Genomic DNA, 21,466 nt, shown 5'->3' with positions numbered 1-21,466 from the left:
TCTTTATGCCTTTGTTTTTTTGGCTACCTCCCTTGTAAGGGGAAAAAAGCCTTCGGTATATGTATGTATGTACCATCTTCTTCACTATCAGCCTCATCAAAGTCTTCTGTCACATCCAAGTCAACCCAGTGGACATCCCAAAAACAGTTGTCATCACAACTTTTAGTCTGTTTGAGTAGATATGGATGCCACTTAGACTCAAGGACTCTGCCAATACCTTTGAGAGGTTCATGGATGAAGTCATTTGAGGCTTATCTTTTTGTTTCACCTATATCAATAATGTAATCATCACCAGTCCTGATGTTGATATGTTCCACCAGAACCTCCAGCATGTCTTCACTTGACTACAAGACTATAAAATCCACATTAATGTTGACAAGTTCGAGTTATGCCTTAGGTCAACTTCCTTATTCATACTGTCACCCCTTCAGGTATCAAACCCTTTTTCATCCCAATGTGATGCCATTCAGGAGTTTCTAAAGCCAATGATCCCATGCCAGCTCAAGCAGTTCTTAGGAAGGTTGAATTACCACAACTGCTCCATTTCTGCACCCTCCTCCTTCAGCCACTCTACTCCAAGATCAAGCCTTGTAAAAGGGGGCATTCTATCACATTCACTTGGAACTCAGAAAATGACACAGCCTTCATTGCAGCCAATGAAGCACTCAAAAATATAACCACATTTGGTTTCCCTACCCCTGATGCCTCAAATGCAGATATTGATGGAGTTCTGCAGCAGCACATCAATGGTGTCTGGAAGCCCATTGTTTTCTTTTCAAAGAACTTCAACAACACTGAGAGTAAATAAAGTATCTTCGACAAATTGTTTCTTACTATTTCTTAGACAGTCAAGTGGTTCAGGTATTTCACTAAAGGATGAAAATTTACATATACACAGATCACAAAACAATTATGACCACTTTCATCAACAACACATCAACTTTATCTCCCAGTTCACAACTGACATCCATTTTGCCCAAGATGAAGACAAAGACCTTGCTGATGCATTGTCACACACTTCCAAGCTTCTGAGCTGTCAACACCTCTCAACCAGAGCTCCAAAGGCTACTGAATAAGACTAAAAATTCTCAATAGTGCAAGGAAAACATGAGGTCTGGTTTGTATTGAATGGGAGTGTTAAGTCAGTCTAATGAGAAAAAGTGCAAGAAAATAAAAACGATGATTTTGAGCCAAATGTCAAATCAAATACAGAGACCTCTGGTGGTGCTACACCAAAATTAAATGTAAATAAAGGCCATGAAAAACCAAGGATGTTCCAACTGTATAATGAAGACAATTTTTCTGGTTTTGGCAAGTACGAAAGAAGAAATTTAAGTTGAATCTTAGACATGGAAAGGGAGAAGAGTATTAATAGTAAATTGTGAGAGAAAGAATTCATAGAACTAAGGAAAGAGATTGTAAGTCCAACAAAAGGCCTTTTTCAAGCTAACAATGAGATATGTGAACTAAAGAAAATAAATTCCAAACTAAATAATGAGCTAAAGGGATTAAAAAAGATCTAATGGAGGTTAAATGTGAAAATGAAAAGATGAAAATCAATGATACTACCAATAGTGAGAACTCAAAAAAAAGAGGTAAATAACTAAATACAGGCAATGTCTGAAAGAACCGAAGAAAATTTAGGAAGGAAAATTTGCTGATCAAGAAATGGAATGAAAACAGAGAAAATGAAGAAATTCATTTTAAACAAATAGTACAATAGATACAGGAAAATGCAAAGACACAATTGTTCAAGTAATCAAAGAAAAAGCAAATTGGGTTAGAGACACAGTGGATAGGAAAAAGTGTATAGTGGTTCTATGACCCCGTCAGATACTAGCTTGTCTAACACTTCTTCAACCAGTTAGATATATTTACTTGCTACATTTTATGCTTTCTGAAATTTGGGCATAGCTCCCTCTTTCAGATGAACTTTAGCTAACACGTTTGCTACAGGTAAACTAGGATCTGTAACAAATTTTACAGTTGAGATCGACTATCCAATACATTACTCAACATAAGACAACTTTCATCCAAACTGGTTAAATTAATACCAATCTTTGGTATCATATCTTTTCCACATAAGTTGTTATCTACATTTTCTACCACATAAAAACAATGCCTGGTGCTAAAATCAATATATGTTACAGATCCAATTATTTTTCCTATAACCCTTATATCAGTATTCCCAAGTGCCTTTAACAGTTTATTTCAGTACTGTATTGGTAATCTCAACCTTTGAACATAATCATAACAGAATTGAAACTCCAGCACCCCTATCTACTTCAAAAGGAACCAATATCCATCACAACCCACCACAATATTGATTTTAACATTAAGGACTTAATTTTCTTTACTTTACTTCCACTGTCTCTGATACAAAACAAGTGTCTATCATTGTTTTCTGGTCAACTTTCACCATCCTCGGTCAGTGCATTTACTTTCTTCTTATTCTTCCACTTTTCCTTAGAAGACTTTTATAAATCACTACTTTGATGCTGAGAACCCATAGCCAAATTCTACTTTCAAACATGTTTCAGGTGTACCATCTTATTACAAATGGAATACACTAAATGTGAGAATCTAGTTATCACTTAGATGGGGGTATCCATAAAGTTTTGATTTCATATCTCTTCTTTTCTAAAGAGCTAGCATAGCAATGTTAGCTCTTTAGAAAAGAAGAGATATGAAATCAAAACATAGTTTTGCAAAATTGGTGGCCAAGTACGATTTGAAACCGGAACAGATCTACAATGCTTGATGAGACCAGCCTGTTCTAACGCTGTCTACCGACATCTACACTAGCCAGTGAAGCAGAGGAAGCCACCAAAAGATACAAACAAAGCAAGGATAGACTGACAGTGTTACTGTGTGTGAGTATGGCAGGGACCCATAAAGTCAAATTGTGTGTCATTGGAAAATACTGGAAGCCACGTTGTTTTAAAAATCGAATCACATGAAGAATCATCACCCCAGACTTCAACAGGGTGACAATTTTTTATGTGAGCCATCCTGGGTTTACGATTCTTCGTTTGTATAAGTTGATGACAATAATCATAACCTTCATTCAACCTAACATAACGTGACCTGACCTAACCTAATCTAACATAATGTAACATAACCTAACATAAACTAATCTAACCTAAACTAATCTAACCTAATCTAACCTAATCTAATCTAACTTAACCTAATCTTTATTCCACTGTTGATATTCAGCGTATGGGGTAACAGTTCTTCAGGTGGGATCTCATGGGGTGACAATTCTTCATGTGGGATCTCATGGGGTGACAATTCTTCACATGGGTGTTCTGGGGTGACAATTCTTCATGTGCCCCTAAAAATCTAACATACTTACCATTAGATTATCGCCCACAAAATAATGTATGTATGGACTCAGAAACATTCATGAACTGGCTCAAACATGTGTTTGTTCCATCAGTGAAAGAAAATTTGAAAAAGAAAGGACTTCCAGAGGACAGCAAATTTATTCTCCTACTCAACAACAGTAAAGCACATCCACCAGCTGAGGAATTGAGCATTGGAAACATTTCTGTTGTGTATTTACGGCCAAACATAACAAGTGTGATCCAGCCCATGGATCAAGGAGTGATTCAGAACTTTAAAATGAATTATGTGCAAACTAGTTTATTTTGAGGACGGTAGCATTTCCGAATTCCAATGTGGGTTTAATGTTAAGGATGCTATTTTTATGGCTTCACTAGCTTGGGAGGATATAAAACAACAAACCTTGATACAATGTTCGAGAAAATTATATCCAAAAATAATGTTTAAAGATCAAGAAGGGGATGAGGATTTTGAGGGTTTTCCATCGGCAAGAAAGAAGTCGGTGGTGAAAGAATTGAAAAAGATGGTTGCGCTAAACTTTGCATTAGTGATGAAGTGATATAAGTGTGGGTGGATATGGACAGTGACCAAGCAGTAACAAACTCACTTAGTGATGATGAAATCTTACAATCAGTTCCCGATAAACACCACGCACAAACGACAGAGGCAGATAGTGAAGAAGATGACCCTGAGCTGAAAGTGTCGTGGAAGGATGCAGCGAAGGGTCTAGTAGTGTTTGTGAAATTTGCAGAACAGTGCACATACAAAGAGGGAAAAATTCTATACAAAGAGACATCAGAGTTTTTGTGAAAGTTGGTACAAAAAGTTCTGTGAAAGAAAACTTGAGTGTAGAGGTGAACTCACCCTCTCAGCCACCAACACTGAACGCGGCCACTCACAACTCCATCGTAAAATTATCAGATGATGAATTAGACAACTGTGATGATTATAACTGATGTATATTGATTGGATTTACTCTATACTGATTGAATTTACAATATATTGATATGAGGATGTGTTTATTATTAACGTGAATTAAGATTTATCAATAAGTAAATGAATAATGTAAATAAATGTATTTTTAAGTATCCCTTCCCGTATCCAGCATTTTCTCATGTCCAGTACGTCTTCGGTCCCATCAGTGCTGGATACAAGGGCTTTTACTGTATAAAACTTGCTTGCGAACTTCATGAAGTCAGCTTCTCTGACAAATTCCTCTTCTACAGGAAGAAAAATACAGGCCAAAACCCACTGCAAGGCACCTCAGTTTTTTTGTTTGTTTTTTCATTGCTATTGCAATAAATTGCAATGAGTCTAACAGCTCAAGGTTTCATTAGAGTGGTAGCCTGCTCAGCTCCACAGTAAAACAAACAATAACATCAATAATATCATCAAAACAACCTTTATAGGACAGTATCAAATCCTACAAAGGCATTAGGAAACCACTAATTGTAAACAAGAAAACAAATGGCATTATCTAATGAAAACGCCAATATACATAATCTATTTTACCAATGAATTAAGAATCTTAAGAATCCCCAGAGTAATAGTAAGATATATAGACTTAAAAATGCTTTTCAAACCTGTGAGGAAAGACGTGGAAGAATGAGGAACTTGTTGCCTTCAATAATATCCTTCATAGTTGCATAGGGAAGTTCTGTCATGGCAACAGAAGCCACAGCTGTATGTGGATCCTCATGGAAAACTAGAAGAGTGTCAACCTTACTAGAAACTCCATACTTCACACGAATCGCATCGGTGTCTGGTTTATCTAGTTGTACATAACTGAAAAAAACAACATAAGGTAAATAAATCTAATCAATCAAAATGTATATCCTGTAAATAAGATTGACAATTTTATGTACCAACATTATTATCTGTATAATATTTGTGTACAATTTTATAAGACATACAATTTGAGCAACAAATATTTTTTTTTTCTTTTTTTTTTTCACATAAGGATAATGAGAGGACACTACACACATCTTAATAGATCAACTATTCTGCCAATTTTTTCATTATATTTTATGGTGGGGGAAAAAAATACTGTCAAGTAATTCCACTTGGATAGTAAGAGGCGAGAAGAAAGGGACAGGGATTGGGACTAGGTATCCTTCTCCTTGTAGCCCCACAGGGGACATTCCTAAAAGAAAAAGCAAAGGCATAAGAGGGTCTGGGAGTTTTACGACCAGCACCCTAAGGTTTGGGTCTTTTAATGTACGTGGATGTGGTACAGATGAGAGTAAAAGGGAAGAGATAGGTAGTATGTTTGTGAGAAGAAAGATGGATGTGTTGGCTTTGAGTGAAACTAAGCTGAAAGGGAAGTGTGAGTGTAAGTTTGGGAGTGTAAGTGGGAGGTTATCAGGAGGGAACAGAGGGTGAGGGAGGGAAGGGGTGGCTATACTAGTAAGTGAAGAGATAGGTAAACGTGTAGTGGAGTGGAAGGAGGTTTCCTCAAGGATAATGTGGATGAAGGTGAAACTGGGAAAGGAGATGTGGGTCTTTGTAAGTGCATATGGACCAGGCAGTGAGAAGAGCATAGAAGAAAGGGAGGCTTTTTGGATAGATTTAAATGAGTGCATAGAGGATTTAGGGAGAAATGTCAACTTAATAGTACTGGGAGACCTTAATGCTAGGGTAGGAAATGATCCGATTGATGGAGTGATTGGGAAATGTGGAGTTCCAGGAAAGAATCGTAGAGGAGAGTTGATGGTGGAAATGTGTCTAGAAAGAGAGTTGATGATAGCAAATACAGTGTTTCGGAAGAAAGTCAAGCATAAGTACACATGGGAGAGGGTGGTGGAGGGAAGGGTGATAGATAGAGCGTTAATGGACTATGTAGTGGTAAATAGGATTATGATAGGAAGAGTTAAGGATGTACATGTGCTAAGGGGAGAGGGTGGGGGAATATCAGATAATTTTTTGGTGGAAGGTAAGTTGAGAGTGGAGGATAGATGGAGGAAGAGGAAAGGGACAAAAGGTAGGGAGGTGCTTAGAGTGAACTCTTTAAATGAAAAGAAAAAGGAGAGGGAGAAGGAGTACAAGAAGAAGCTGAAGGAGGAGTGGGAGGGAGTGAAGGATAGAGTAGAGCTAGGTGTGGAGGAGGAATGGGGATGGTTCAAGGAGGGAGTCACAAAGTGTGCAAAGATGGTGTGTAGAACAAGAAGGACAGGAGGAAATAGAAGAAAGGGTAGTGAATGGTGGGATGAGGAAACAAAGAAGGCTGTAGAAGAGAAGAAGCGAGCTTTCACAGATTGGTTACAAAATAGGACGAGGGAGTCATATGAGAGGTACAAAGAAAAGAAAAGAGAAGTAAAGCAAAAGGTAAAGGAGGCAAAGAGGAGAGCACATGTGAAATGGGGTAAGAATATGACAGAAAATTTTGAAAGTAATAAAAATATGTTTTGGAAAGAAATTAAGAGAGGAAGAGGAGGTGAATCAAGTAGAGAAGAAAAGGTAAAAGGTGCAGATGGAGAGATGATAATGGAAGAAAAGGCAGTAAGGGGAAGATGGGCAGAATATTTTAGGGAGTTGCTAAATGTGAAGGAGGATAGGGAGGGAAAGATAGCTGAAGTGGAAAATGCTAAGAAAATGACCGTGATGAGTGAGGAAAATGGAGGAGAAATAAGGAAAGATGAAGTGAAGGCAGTTGTTAACCCCTTCCATACGGTGCCGCACACGTAGGCGTCATGAGGAGCAAGTGGATTCGCGACGCTGCCATATCAGCGTTTGATTATATTTATTGTGGTCGCCCCTATGTTTTTACATTCTCCCTAATCTGCTCTTAATCCCATTCTCTGTGGTTTTCAAAATTCACGGGTGAAAGAAAGAACGATCGATATAAGCCGTGACTATATTTTGTGATGCGAGTATTATTACGACACGTCGTACAACTGGCATTGGCTGCTGCCCGCGAGATTTAAGTCCCGTATTGAAGTGGTTAAGATGATGAAAGCAGGTCAGCCACCTGGTCTGGATGGATGCCATGCAGAATGTCTAAAAAAAGGAGGTACAGTGATGGTGGGCTGGCTGGTGAGGTTATTTAATGTTTGCTGGAGAGAGGGTAGAGTACCGGAGGACTGGAGGAGTGCCTGTATAGTTCCACTTTACAAGGGAAAAGGGGACAAGTGTGAATGTAGTAGTTTCAGAGGGATTAGCTTGTTAAGTGTAGTTGGGAAGGCTTATGGGAGGATCTTGATTGAGAGGATTAGGAGAGGAACAGAGGGAGTAATTGGTGAGGAACAGTGTGGATTTAGGACGGGTAGAGGTTGTGTAGATCAGATTTTTGTGGTAAGACAGATATGTGAGAAAGCTATAGGAAAGAGGAAGGATGTTTTTTGGGCTTTTATGGACCAGGAAAAGGCTTCCGACAGGGTAGACAGAAAGGCACTGTGGGAGGTTTTGCGGATATACGGGATAGGAGGAAAGCTTCTAGGAGCTGTCAAGAGTTTTTATGAGAGTAGTAGAGCTTGTGTCAGGATTAGAAATGGAGAGAGTGAGTGGTTCGAGGTAAAGGTGGGACTTCGTCAAGGATGCATTATGTCGCCCTGGCTGTTCAACTTATACATGGATGGGGTAGTGCGAGAGGTAAATGCAAGGGTAGTGGGTCAGGGATTGGAGATGGTTAAAGAAAATGGAGAAAAGTGGGAGGTGAGCCAGTTGTTGTTTGCGGACAACACTGCGCTTGTGGCAGGATCGGAGGAGGGATTGAGGAAGTTGGTGACAGAGTTTGGGAGAGCATGTGAAAGAAGAAAGTTGAAGATAAATGTGAGTAAAAGTAAGGTGATGAGATGTACAAGGGGTGAAAGTGGCAGCAGACTGGAAGTGAGCATTAAGGGAGAGCGACTGGAGGAGGTGGATAGTTTTAGATATTTGGGTGCAAATGTGGCAGGAAAAGGTGGAGTGAAGGTGGAGGTAGAATGAAGATTGAGAGAAGCGAGTAAATGCCTTGGTGGATTAAACAGTGTAATGAGGAATAGACATTTGGGAATGGATGCTAAGAGGAGACTATATGAAGGAGTGAATGTGCCAACAGCATTGTATGGGGTAGAAACATGGAACATAAGAGAGGAAGAGAGAAGGAGTTTGAATGTGTTTGAGATGAGGTGTCTGAGAAATATGATGGGGGCTACTAGGCTGGATAGAGTGAGAAATGAGGAGGTGAGGAGGAGAACAGGGGTGGAAAGGGGGTTGGGAGATAGGGTTGATGAAAGAGTATTAGGATGGTTTGGACACATGGAAAGAATGAGTGAAGAAAGACTAGTAAAAGAGGTATGGAAGGCAGATGTGGAGGGAGTGAACATGAAGGGACATCCTAGGATGAGGTGGATGGATGGGGTGAAGGGGGCTTTGGGGAAGAGGGGTATGTCTGTTGAGGAAGGACGGGAGAGGACAGAAGACAGGGGTGAATGGAGAATGGTTGTATATGGATGATGTTGTGATGCATGAGGTGGAATGGGCGGGGGGATGGGGGGTGAGGTAGTATGTGTGAGCAAATTTTGACGCAGCCCGAAGGGATTTCTCCCCATCTTCTCCTTTATGCATGGGGGGACAGAGAGGGGGAGTCACAGATTTAACGAAGCGGCCTTGCTGTGGTTGTGCTGTGTCTTACGACACTCCTTCTGACCCAGGGCAGTGGACAAGGTGCAGGGATGACCCGTCATCCAGGAGGTGCTAAGATAAGAGGGAGGGTGGAGGGGTGTGGAGTGTATTCAGGAATGGAATGGGTGGGAATGATTTTATGCCTTTTCCTTTTTGGCTACCTCCCTTGTACATACATACATACATACATATACCAAAGGCTTTTTCCCCCTTACAAGGGAGGTAGCCAAAAAGGAAAAGGCATAAAATCATTCCCACCCATTCCATCCCTGAATACACTCCACACCCCTCCACCCTCCCTCTTATCTTAGCACCTCCTGGATGACGGGTCATCCCTGCACCCTGTCCACTGCCCTGGGTCAGAAGCAGTGTCGCAAGACACAGCACATCCACAGCAAGGCCGCTTCATTAAATCGGCGACCCCCCCTCTTTATCCCCCCATGCATAAAAGGAGAAGACGGGGAGAAATCCCTTCGGGCTGCGTCAAATTTTGCTCACACATACTACCTCACCCCCCCATCCCCCCGCCCATTCCACCTCATGCATCACAACATCATCCATGTTGTAAAGGGGAAAAAGCCTTGGTATATGTATGTATGTATGTATATTTTATTCTGGTTACTAATAGGTAATTCGAATCAGTGGAGGATACTACTATATGATCAAACAAATTCTGACATTTTTCCTGGATGCTGCTATGTGATTTCATTTAACAGAGGGCAACCCTTTCTTATTCTTGGTGTCGCATAGATATGTCATGTATTAGTGTCATACAGTAGTTTATGTAAAACATGCTAAGTGTCACACTGATGAACCACAATCTGACATAGATGTCTAGAATGAGTTCTGGAATGCAGCACTTTTTTTGCTAAGCTGGAAGAAACACCTAGTCTGGTATTGTATGGGAAAGGGGGAGCTTCAATTATCGAGTGACCAAAATTATTTATTAGAGTAAATCCACTGAATGAAAAATAATTCAAAATGGAGGATGGTGAAGGCAGTAAAAATATGGTGAACCAACTAAAAGAAGATTAGATGTAAGCAGGGTTGAATCGCCATTAGGTGTCATCCCATAAAAAGCTGTAATATGGAAACGCCTCAATGGGTTTGGAGGAGCAGGTAGAATACTGGGTAAAGGTATAGACTTAGAAAGGAAGATAGGGTATAAAATATTATACAAAATCAAGAGATTACAGAACTAATTAATTAAATTTAGATCTAAAAACAGAATACAGGGCAATGTATAGAGAAATGAACGAGTTAAGAAAATAAAATGCCGAGACCAACAGTGAGCTTAATGAACTAAAAAAAAGAATTAAACATAGTTAAAAATAAAAACAAAAGGATGAAAAATTATACTAACAAAAATATGGATTTGAAAAGAGAAGTAAAAGAACAAATAGAAGTGGTGACTGAGAATGTTGGAGATAGATCTTCAAGAAATAAAAAATCAATGGAAAGTAGATCAGGAAAACCAAAAAATAGTTTTTAAAGAAATTGTACACACAGAATAAAATGCAAAGGAAACAGTCATCAAAGTAACTAAAGTGAAAGAAAATTGGGTTAGGGACACAGTTGATAAAAAAAAAGTGTATAGTGTTATATGGTATTAAAGAAAAACACAATGTAGCCAGATACTTAAGAGAAAAAGAGGAGAAAGAAATAGCAAAAGAAATTCTGAGAGAGATATAAGAGGGGCAAGATTTATATAAAAAAAAAAAAAAAAAAATAGAAGTGTATAGAAAAAATAGACATCTAAAAATTAAACTAAGGTTGATAGCAGAATTACTAACAAAAACAGCAAAGTTGACAAAAAGTGAAAATTACAAGTATATATGGATAAAAAAGGAAATAAGCAATGAGGAAAAAGTGAGAAAAAACACTAAAAAATTAAGCTAATGAAAAAAATGAGAGAAGAACAGAGACCAAAAGGAGTGAGTTTTTTTGGAGAGTGCTGGACTTGAGGCTAAGAAAATGGGATATGATAGAAAAAAAAAAAGGAAACACAGGTAACAGAAAACAAAGAGGAAAAATGAAAAAATAAAAGTAACAAGTACCAACATAGATTGCATTATTTTAGGATTAAACGAATTAAATGATTATCTGGCCAAAGAAAAACCAGATAAAATGGGAATTGTGGAGATGAAATTAAAAAGTCCACTACCACCAAATAGTGTTGGACAAGATTTATACAACCACTGGATTAAAAATAGATTAGAAAAACAGGGTGGAGGAGTCATGTTTTTGGCTAAGGAAGGCTTGAATGTGACAAAGATTACAGAAGGAAATAATAATCTGGAATTGGTTATGATTAAAGTTGAAAATAGTGACATCAAAAGTAGAAAATTTGTAGTGATATATGTGCTCCCAAAAAACACATTCTTCGAAAGAGAGTGACCATTCCAAAATGTTGGAAGACACAAGGCATACATTAAATGAAATACTGAAAGGAGGCAACTTAGTAATTATGGGTGACTTTAACTATAAAGAAATATGTTGGGAGGAGATACCACTGAAAGAAGGAGAGGATCTTTGGGGAAGCATACTACTGAACATGGCCAATGAATACACATTTTTTCAATGGATAAAAGAGAATACTAGATAAAGAAATAATGAAGAACTGTCAAGATTAGACTTAATATTTACGTCAGAGCCCAAAATTGTGGATAAACTGGAATACAAGACACCAATTGGGAAAAGTGACCACATACTACTTGAGCTCAAACTAAAACAGGAAATATATCTGGAAAGAAATGAGAAACACAGAAATGGGAGACTGATGTATAACAAACGTTGCCTGGAATGAAGGTAGAGTGCCAGCTGATTGGGGAAAGGCAATTATTTGTAAAATTTTTAAGAAAGGTGATCGCACCAAATGTAGGAACTATAGAGGAGTATCACTGCTGTCACAAGTGGGGAAGATATATGAAAGAGTACTAGAGAAGAAATTAAGAATAATAGTTGAGGACAAGCTGGAAGAAGGACAATATGGATTTAGACCCCAGAGAGGAACAATGGATGCAATATTCACACTGAAGATGATAATAGAAAAGAACTGGGAGTGGGACCAACATGTGTACATCGCTTTTGTAGATCTGGAAAAAGCATTTGACAGGTTACCAAGGAATGAAATATGGGATACTTTAGAAGACCCAACATATATGATAGAACCCTCATTAATTAGAGCTATAAGGAGTCTTTACAGAAATAATGTCAGTGCAGTAAGGGCCCAGCTAAGAGAGGATAACTGGTTTGACGTAACTGAGGGTGTAAGACAGGGTGGTGTGATATCTCCTTTACTGTTTGTGCTGTTCATGGACAGGAGCATGAAGAGGTTGAGACTTGGGGGAGAGGTAACCACATTGGCATATGCAGATGATATTGCGATAATCACAAAGTCTCGTACAAAATTGCAGGATACCCTAAATGCATGGAATGAAGAATTGAAAAAGTCAAGAATGATAATAACTGCAAATAAAACTAAAGTAATGATGGTGGCGAGAGAGAGAGATGATATTGAGATAGAAATAGATGGAATACAATTGAAACAAGTGGAAGACTTTCAGTACTTGGGAGTTCAAATACACGAGAGGTGTTATATGGAGAAAGAAATAACAAGCAGAATCGAAACATATACAAATAATCTAAGATTAATGTATCCACTACTAAAAGACAGACTCATACCATCAAAAGTTAAAGTCATCATATATAAAACAATACTAAGACCAGTATTAACATATGACTCAGAGACCTGGACACTAACAATGAGATTAAAGAGCAGGATACAGGCAGCAGAGATGAGAATGTTGCGATTAATAAAGGGAGTAACAAGAAGAGATCCCTTAAGAAATGAGGATATCAGAGATGAACTGGACATCGAATCAATATTAGAATTTGTAGAAAGAAGTAAACTGAGATGGTATGGACACATCTTGAGGATGAGTCAAGAAAGGTACCCTACTAAATATTATCGATGGAATCCAAGAGGGAAGAGGCCAGTAGGAAGACCCAGAAAGAGATGGAGAGATGGAGTGAGGGAAGCAATTGAAGCAAGAGGATCAACAATAGAGAGTGTGGAAGAAGAGGAACTTTACGAGGATCATACCTGGTGGAGAAGTTTCAGGAAGGCATCACAACTGACAGGGCACTGGCCCTACCTGGTGTATGGTAAAGGTAAAGGTAAAGGATGTATAACAAAACGGATTTTGGGAAACTCAGAAAATTCTTTCAAAAAGCAAGTTGGGAAAACTTCTTTAATGAAGGAACAAAGATGGAAAACAAATGGATGATATTAAGAGATATCTATAATGAAGGAGAGTTGATGATAGCAAATACAGTGTTTAGGAAGAAAGTCAAGCATAAGTACACATGGGAGAGGGTGGTGGATGGAAGGGTGGCAGATAGAGCATTAATGGACTATATAGTGGTGACCAGGAGTATGGTAAGAAGAGTTAAGGATGTACATGTTCTAAGGGGAGAGAGTGGGGGAATATCAGATCATTTTCTGGTGAAAGGTAAATTGAGAGTGGAGAATAGGTGGAGAAAGAGGAAAAGGGCAGAAGGTAGGGAGGTACTTAAAGTGAACTCCTTAAATGAGAGAAAAAAGGAAAATGAGTATAAGAAGAAGCTGAAAGAGGAGTGGGAGGGAGTAAAGGATAGAGTAGTATTAGGAGTGGAGGAGGAATGGGGATGGTTCAAGGAGGGAGTCATAAGGCGTGCAAAGATGGTGAGTGGAACAAGGAGGGCGGGAGGAAATAGAAGGAAGGGTAGTGAGTGGTGGGATGAGGAAACAAAGAAAGGTGTAGATGAGAAGAAGAAGGCATTCACAGATTGGCTACAAATCAGGATGAGGGAATCATATGAGAGGTACAAAGTAAAGAGAAGGGAAGTTAAGCACAAGATAAAGGAAGCAAAGAGGAGAGCAGATGTGGAATGGGGTAAGAGTATGACAGAAATTTTTGAAAGCAATAAAAAGATGTTTTGGAAGGAAATTAAAAAAGAGGAAGCGAATCAAGTAGAGAAGAAAAGGTAAAAGGTGCAGATGGAGAGATGATAATGGAAGAAAAGGCAGTGAAAGGAAGGTGGGCAGAGTATTTTAGGGAGTTGCTAAATGCAAAGGAGGATAGGGAGGGAAAGGTAGCTGCAGTGGGAACCGCTAAGAAAATGAGAGTGATGAGTGAGGAAAATGGAGGAGAAATAGGGAAGGATGAAGTGAAAGCAGCTGTTAAGATGATGAGAGCAGGTAAGGCACCTGGTCTGGATGGATGCCATGCAGAATGTCTGAGGAAAGGAGGTACAGTTATGGTGGACTAGCTGGTGAGGTTATTTAATGTTTGTTTAAGAGAGGATAGAGTGCTGGAGGACTGGAGGAGTGCCTATATAGTTCCGCTTTACAACGGAAAGGGGGACAAGTGTGAGTGTAGTAATTTCAGAGGGATCAGCTTGTTGAGTGTAGTTGGGAAGGCTTATGGGAGGGTCTTGATTGAGAGGATTAGGAGAGGAACAGAGGGAATTGGTGAGGAACAGTGTGGGTTTAGGACAAGTAGGGGTTGTGTAGATCAGATTTTTGTGGTAAGACAGATATGTGAAAAAGCTATAGGAAAAGGTAAGGATATTTTTGGGGCTTTTATGGATCTGGAAAAGGCTTACGACAGGATAGACAGGAAGACACTGTGGGAGGTACTGCAGATGTATGGGATAGGAAGAAAGTTGTTAACCACTTCACTACGGGACTTAAATCTCGCGGGCAGCAGCCAATGCCAGCCGTACGACGTGTCGTAATAATACTCGCATCATAAAATATAGTCACGGCTTATATCGATCGTTCTCTCTTTCACCCATGAATTTTGAAAACCACAGAGAATGGGATTAAGAGCAGATTAGAGAGAATATAAAAACACAGGGGGGACTACAATAAATATAATCAAGACGCCGATATGGCAGTGTCACGAAGCCACTTGCTCCTCATGACGCCTACGTGTGCGGCACCGTATGGAAGGGGTTAAGAGCAGTCAAGAGTTTTTACGAGTGTAGAAGAACTTGTGTTAGGATTAGAAGTGGAGAGAATGAATGGTTTGAGGTAAAGGTAGGACTTCGTCAGGGATGTGTTATGTTGCCCTGGCTGTTCAATCTTTACATGGATGGGGTGGTGTGAGAGATGAATGCAAGGGTAGTGGGTCAGGGGTTGGAGATGATCAAATAAAAGGAAGAAAAGTGGGAGGTGAGTCAGTTGTTGTTTGCTGACGATACTGCACTTGCAGCAGGATCAGAGGAGGGATTGAGGAAGTTAGTGACAGTTTGAGAAGGTGTGTGAAAGAAGGTAGCTGAAGATATGTGAGCAAAAGTAAGGTGATGAGATGTACAAGGGGAGAGACAGCAGGCTGGAAGTGAGCATTAAGGGTGAAAGACTGGAGTAAGTGGAGAGTTTCAGATACTTGGATGCGAATGTGACAGGAAAGGGAGGAGTGGGGGTGGAGGTAGAATGTAGATTGAGAGAAGCAAGTAAATCCCTTGGTGGATTGAAAAGTGTAATGATAAATAGACATCTGGGAATGGATGCTAAGAGGAGGTTATCTGGAGGAGTGATTGTGCCAACAGCATTGTACGGGGCAGAAACATGGAACATAAGAGAGGAAAATAGAAGGAGTTTGAATATGTTTGAGATGAAATGTCTGAGAAGTATGATAGGGGTTATTAGGCTGGATAGAGTGAGAAATGAGGAGGTGAGGAGGAGAACAGGGATGGAAAGGGAGTTGGGAAACAGGGTTGATGAAAGAGTATTAGGATGGTTTGGACACATGGAAAGAATGAGTGAAGAACGATTAGTGAAAGAAGTGTGGAAGGCAGAGGTGGAAGGAGTGAATATGAGGGGCATCCTAGGATGAGATGGATGGATGGGGTGAAAGGGGCATTACAAAAGAGAGGAACGTCTATGGAGGAAGGACGGGAGAGGACAGAAGATAGGGGTGAATGGAGAGGGGTTGTGTACAGATGATGCTGTGATGCATGAGGGGGAGTGGGTGGGGAATGGGGGGTGAGGAAGTATGTATGAGAAAAAAATTTAACGCAGCCCAAAGGGATTTCTCCCCGTCTTCTCCTTTTCTGCATGGGGGATGGAGAGGGGAGGTCGCCGAATTTATGAAGCGGCCTTGCTGTGGATGTGCTGTGTCTTGTGACACTGCTTCTGACCCAGGGCAGTGGACAGGATGCAGGGATGACCTGTCATCCAGGAGGTGCCAAGATAAGAGGGAGGAGGGTGGAGGGAAGTGGAATATATAGAAAATGGAATGGGTGTGAGTGGTTTCTATGCCTTTTTCTTTTTAGCTACCACCCCGTGTAGGGGGAAAAAGCCTTTGGTATATGTATGTATAATGAAGGAATGGATAAATACATACCAAAACAAAAACAGGAAAAGGTATACATTAAGTGCTGGTACAGCAAAAAAATGTGAGGCAAAAGATAGAGGAAACAAAGCTTGGAAAAGATGTGAAAAAAAATAACAAGAGGCAAATATATATCAAACTAAGAAATGAATATGTAAAAATACACAGGGAAGAAAAAATAAACTATGAAAAAGACATAATAGACAAATGTAAGGATCAACATAAATTATTCTACAGATATGTAAATGGTAAATTAAAAAATAAACAGGAAATAGTGAAATTACATCAAGGGAATATGAAATATATAGAAGATATAGTAATAGCTGAAATTATGAACATTTTAAATCTGTATTCACAAAAGAGAATACACACAGTTGGTATGAAGGAAGGGTAGAAAGACTCCCCAATGAATGAAATAATTGTAACACAGAAAGAAATAAAGGACCAAATAATAAACCTAGATGTCAGAAAATCACACGCCACGGACGGAATTACAAACTGGATACTAAAAGAATGTATTGATGAACTAACAGACAAAATATATATGATAATAGATTGCTCACTCAAAGAAGGGAAGGTACCGCAAGACTGAAAAAATTCCAATATCATTCCAATATATAAAGGGGGAAAGAAGGACAACCCAACAAACTATAAACCACTCTCCCTTACAAGTACAATAGCTAAAATATGTGAAAAAGTCATCAAAAGTAGATGAACTAAACATCTGGAAGAGAATAATATACTAAATCCAAAACAATTTGGTTTTAGACAGGGAAGATCATGTGCCACAAACTTGATTTGTTTTTATTCAAGGTTAACAGATATAATGCAAGAAAGGGACACATGGGCAGACTGTGCTTTCCTGGATTTACAAAAGGCATTTGATAATGTACCACACAAAAAACTACAGGTCGACCATCACTCAGCCGGCAATCATTAATCCGGAACAATCAGTTATCCAGGATTATTTTCGCTACTGGCCACTAGCATTTGGTGGTGCTGTGTCCTACAAAAACAAATTTGAGCAGGAATTATAAACACAAGCATCCAGTAATCTTTTCCTCTCGTGATTTTTATGCTTTGGTAAAAAAAAAAAAAAAGAGTTCTATCCCCTACCATGGCTCCAGTGAATAAAGGAAGTGACAAGCGTAAACATAAATCATTGGCAATATCAGAAAAGGTTGAACTTTTGAAAAAACTTGATAAAGGTGTGTCTGTGAGAAGCGTGTGTGAATTCTATGGCATTGGATCATCAACAGTGTATGATATAAAGAAACAGAAAGAAAAGTTACTCGGCTTTTTTGCTAACAGTGAAGGAGAAAGTAGTGATGAAAATGAGGAAAAAGTAACAGAAAGAATTTCTATTGAACATTTAATTCAGCTGACAGGTGAACTGCTGAAAGGTTTAGAGCAGCAGAGTTTTATAACTGAGCAAGAAATAATGAATATTTAGATGTTGCAGGATAAATTGATCAAAGAAAGGCCTAAATACATGAAGCAACAAAGTTTGCAAGATATATTCAAAAAAATTGCTAAAAAAAACATTCAGCAGATGTGTCATCTACAGCAGACGTGTCTAGCGAAAAAGCAGTGCCTTCTACGTCTGGCAACCCAGGAGTGTTGCTAACGTCACCAACACCATTACGTCTAGATGACAATGAAGATTCCGACAGCCTAGATGATGTGTTTCAATGATGATCTTTACGTAGGCTACGTTTACTATATGATTGTATTTCATCAAACTTGAATTTATTTTATAATTTTACGCAAATAATAATAGCAGTGACAATCTCTCTCTCTCTTTCTCTTTCTCTTGGCCTGATCAGCTGATAGACTCTCGTCTCACTGCCAACTTATGATTTCCGTGTGTAGCCTAGATTGTAACCACTTATGGTTCTAGTGATGTCCTTTCTTGTGTAACATTACCATTTATTTTAATTGTACAGTACTCATATTATAGTTCTTTTTTTTTCTTTCTTTTTTTTGTACGTAATCAATAACATTACTTTGGAAGTAGCAGTGATGAATTTCCCTGTGTAGCCTACATGAACCACTTATGTTTTTTGTATGTAAGGAACCATTCATTTTATTTTACTTGTACTGTACTTTATTTCAATAAAGTTTCACTTGAATTTATTTGATATTTGTCTTTTCTTTATTAACCAACATGTGCTTATATAAGGGGTATTTTAAATTTAAAATGAGGTGATTAATTACTTGGTTTCCTGTATTCTAGGCTAATCAATCACTAATCCGGAAAAATGGATAATCCGGCACTCTCTCAGTCCCAAAGTTGCCGGTTTAGAGATAGTCGACCTGTATTAAGAAAACTTGAAACAACAGGTGTACATGGAAAATTACTGAAATGGATGGAAGATTTCTTGCATGGCAGAAAAATGAGAGTGGTGTGCAGAGATAAAAACTTGACCTGGGAAGAAATGATAAGTGAAGTCTCACAAGGTTCAGTACTGGCTCCAATAATGTTTGCTATATATATAAATGACATGGATGAAGGTGTAGAATGTTACATGAACTTCTTTGCAGATGACGCAAAACTACTAAAAGTACAGAAAAAGATTATGAGTCACTACAGAGACCTGGACAAAGTCTGTGAATGGAGTCAAAACTAGGAAGTGAAGTTTAACATTAAGGAATGTAGTATAATGGAGTTTGGAAAAAGTAAAAAAAGAATATCAGGTACAAAGGAAGTAAAGAAAATTAGTTCCAAAAAGGACCTAGGAGTAATTTTCACCAAAGACATGTTCCCAGACAAACATATAAACAAAATAGTCGGTGATACCTACAATTTATTAAGACCAATAAAGGTGGCTTTTAATACTTGGATGAAGTAATGGTACAAAATATATTAGCCACACTAATAAGACCAAGACTGGAATATGCTGTAACACTATGGACACCCAGTAGAAAACAAAATATAAGGAGAATAGAATCCAAAGAGCAATGACAAAGATGCCCCCAGCACTAAAAATTGACATACAAACAAAGATTGTCTAAACTGGAACTACCAACCTTGGAACAAAGAAGAGAAAGAGGAGATCTATTGGCCAATTACAGAATCATGAAAGGCATGGAAGTCCTTGACAGAGAAGACTTATTAAAGTGGGATAATAGAAAAACAAGGGAACATGAAAAGAAACTAAAAAAGCATAATTAAGATCTGAAAAAAAAAAAGTTTTCAACACAGAGTAGTGGATGTTTGGAACAAATTGGATGAAACAATAGTGTGTACAAACACCATACAAGAATTTAAGAACAAACTAGATGTTGCAAGATACAAAGACGGGTCACTATGAGCATAGCTCCCCTTCCTGTATAATACAACTTGGTAAATACAGTTGCTTATGTAAGCTGTGTTAGGTAATGCTCCTCCACATATCCCTATGAATTATATAATGTTGTAACTGCTTTAACTTGATATCTTGTGGCACCATGATATACATTCATGTTGGATTTGGTCACAATTAGGCTATTCTAAGCTGACTAATGAGATATAGGACCATAAAAAATGTAAACTAAAATATAAATACTAGTTTACAGACTTCTGGATAGAATGCTGCAGAGTACAAGAAATGGGTAAAAAGCAACAAAGGTCAAGTGTTGTGTGATCAATTATGGCATAGGGGGGGTGGTGCCATCACTACATGTACTTAATCCTGAATAAGATTCAGATAGGTAGGTAATGATAATTTGTAAACCTTCTTCACATAAAAAGAAGTGAAATGAATGCGTAGCCAGGTGAAAAGGAATATAGAATAGGCCTATACAGAAAATGACACCTATACCATTGGCACTTGCAAGTGCCGAACATATAAAAAGAAGGTTGTGTGCTATAACCCATCAATCACACCTTCATTCAATCCCCTTGAATTATGTTTTTATTTTTGTATAATTTGTGAATAAATAAAATTTCCTGATATAAAGGCAAGATATACCGGCAATTGGATTGATAGAACTGTTCAAATCATAGTCAGGTTCGATATAGTATAAAAAAAAAACTGTGACATATAAATTGGGGGCCTGGCTGGAATTATTTTTCTTCTTCACTGAATGAAATAATCAGTGTGTCCAAAATATTTGAAAATCATCAAACCACATCGAGTGAAATTGAAATCATGATCAATCATAAAAACTGAATCATGTCCATTATATTTATTTTGTTTACATACAAAATTCTCTGTTCATAGAGAAATTATGCTACTTAAATATACTGTGATTGTCCCTCCATTATGCTGTCCCCCACCCTTAATACTGCCAGATGATTCCATGATTATGTTGAAAAGTAGATTACAGTACAGGCTTTCATGTAAAAATAAAAAAATTACGAAAAGTCTACTTGTTTCATTTTGATTTCAAAACGGTACTTACTTAAACAACACACCTCGTATCTACTTGTCAAAATACATAAAAAACTCTTTATAAAAGATTTGTTTGGTTATAAATTGCTGCAAAGTGGGAGTAAATCCATCCGCCCATTTTTTGCACTTATAAGCGGGTAAAATTGACCAAGTCCACAGACATATACCAAAGTTTTTTTTCTCTTTATAAGGGAGGTAGCCACAAAACAAAGACATAAAAACCACTCCCACCCATTCCATCCTATCACACTCCACTCCCCTCCACCCTCCTCCCCTCCAATCTTGGCACCTCCTGGATGATGGGTCATCCCTGCATCTCACCCACTGCCCTGGGTCAGAAGCAGTGTTGCAAGACACAGCACATCCACAGTAACGCCACTTCATTAATTTGGTGACCCCCCCCCCCTCTCCATCCCCTTATGCAGAAAAGGAGATGGTGAGAAATCCCTTTGGGCTGAGTCAAATTTTTTCTCACACATACTTCCTCACCCCCCATCCCCTATCCATTCCTCCTCATGGATCACATCATCATCCATAAACAACAATTTTCCATTCACCTCTGTCTTCTGTCCTCTCCCGTCCTTCCTCAACAGACATTCCCCTCTTCCCTAAAGCCCCTTTTACCCCATCCAGTCATCTCATCCTAGGTCACCCCTTCATGTTCATTCCTTCCACATCTGCCTTTCATACCTCATTTACTAGTCTTTCTTCACTCATTCTTTCCATGTGTCCAAACCATCCCAAAGCTCTTTCATCAACCCT

At 38.7% G+C, this 21,466-nt stretch overlaps 1 protein-coding gene across 6 annotated transcripts in view; it reads right to left on the bottom strand.

Annotated features, from left to right (window-relative positions):
* l(3)80Fg (dnaJ homolog subfamily C member 16 l(3)80Fg) overlaps nucleotides 1–21,466 on the bottom strand; it is a 154,452-nt gene that overhangs the window by 67,318 nt on the left and 65,668 nt on the right. For all 6 annotated transcript variants that reach the window (XR_012965710.1, XR_012965712.1, XR_012965711.1 and 3 more), the window contains exon 8: nucleotides 4,929–5,130. Coding sequence is in view for 3 of the 6 variants with exons in the window: in XM_076172811.1 (XP_076028926.1) it covers nucleotides 4,929–5,130 (202 nt within the window). In the remaining 3 variants the exon portion in view is untranslated. The remainder of the gene's footprint in view (nucleotides 1–4,928; nucleotides 5,131–21,466) is intronic.

This window comes from Oratosquilla oratoria, chromosome 33 (genome assembly GCF_046742065.1).
Source record: "Oratosquilla oratoria isolate Oo_2021 chromosome 33, ASM4674206v1, whole genome shotgun sequence".
Lineage (NCBI taxonomy): Eukaryota > Metazoa > Arthropoda > Malacostraca > Stomatopoda > Squillidae > Oratosquilla > Oratosquilla oratoria.
This window is presented reverse-complemented; position numbering and strand designations above follow the sequence as displayed.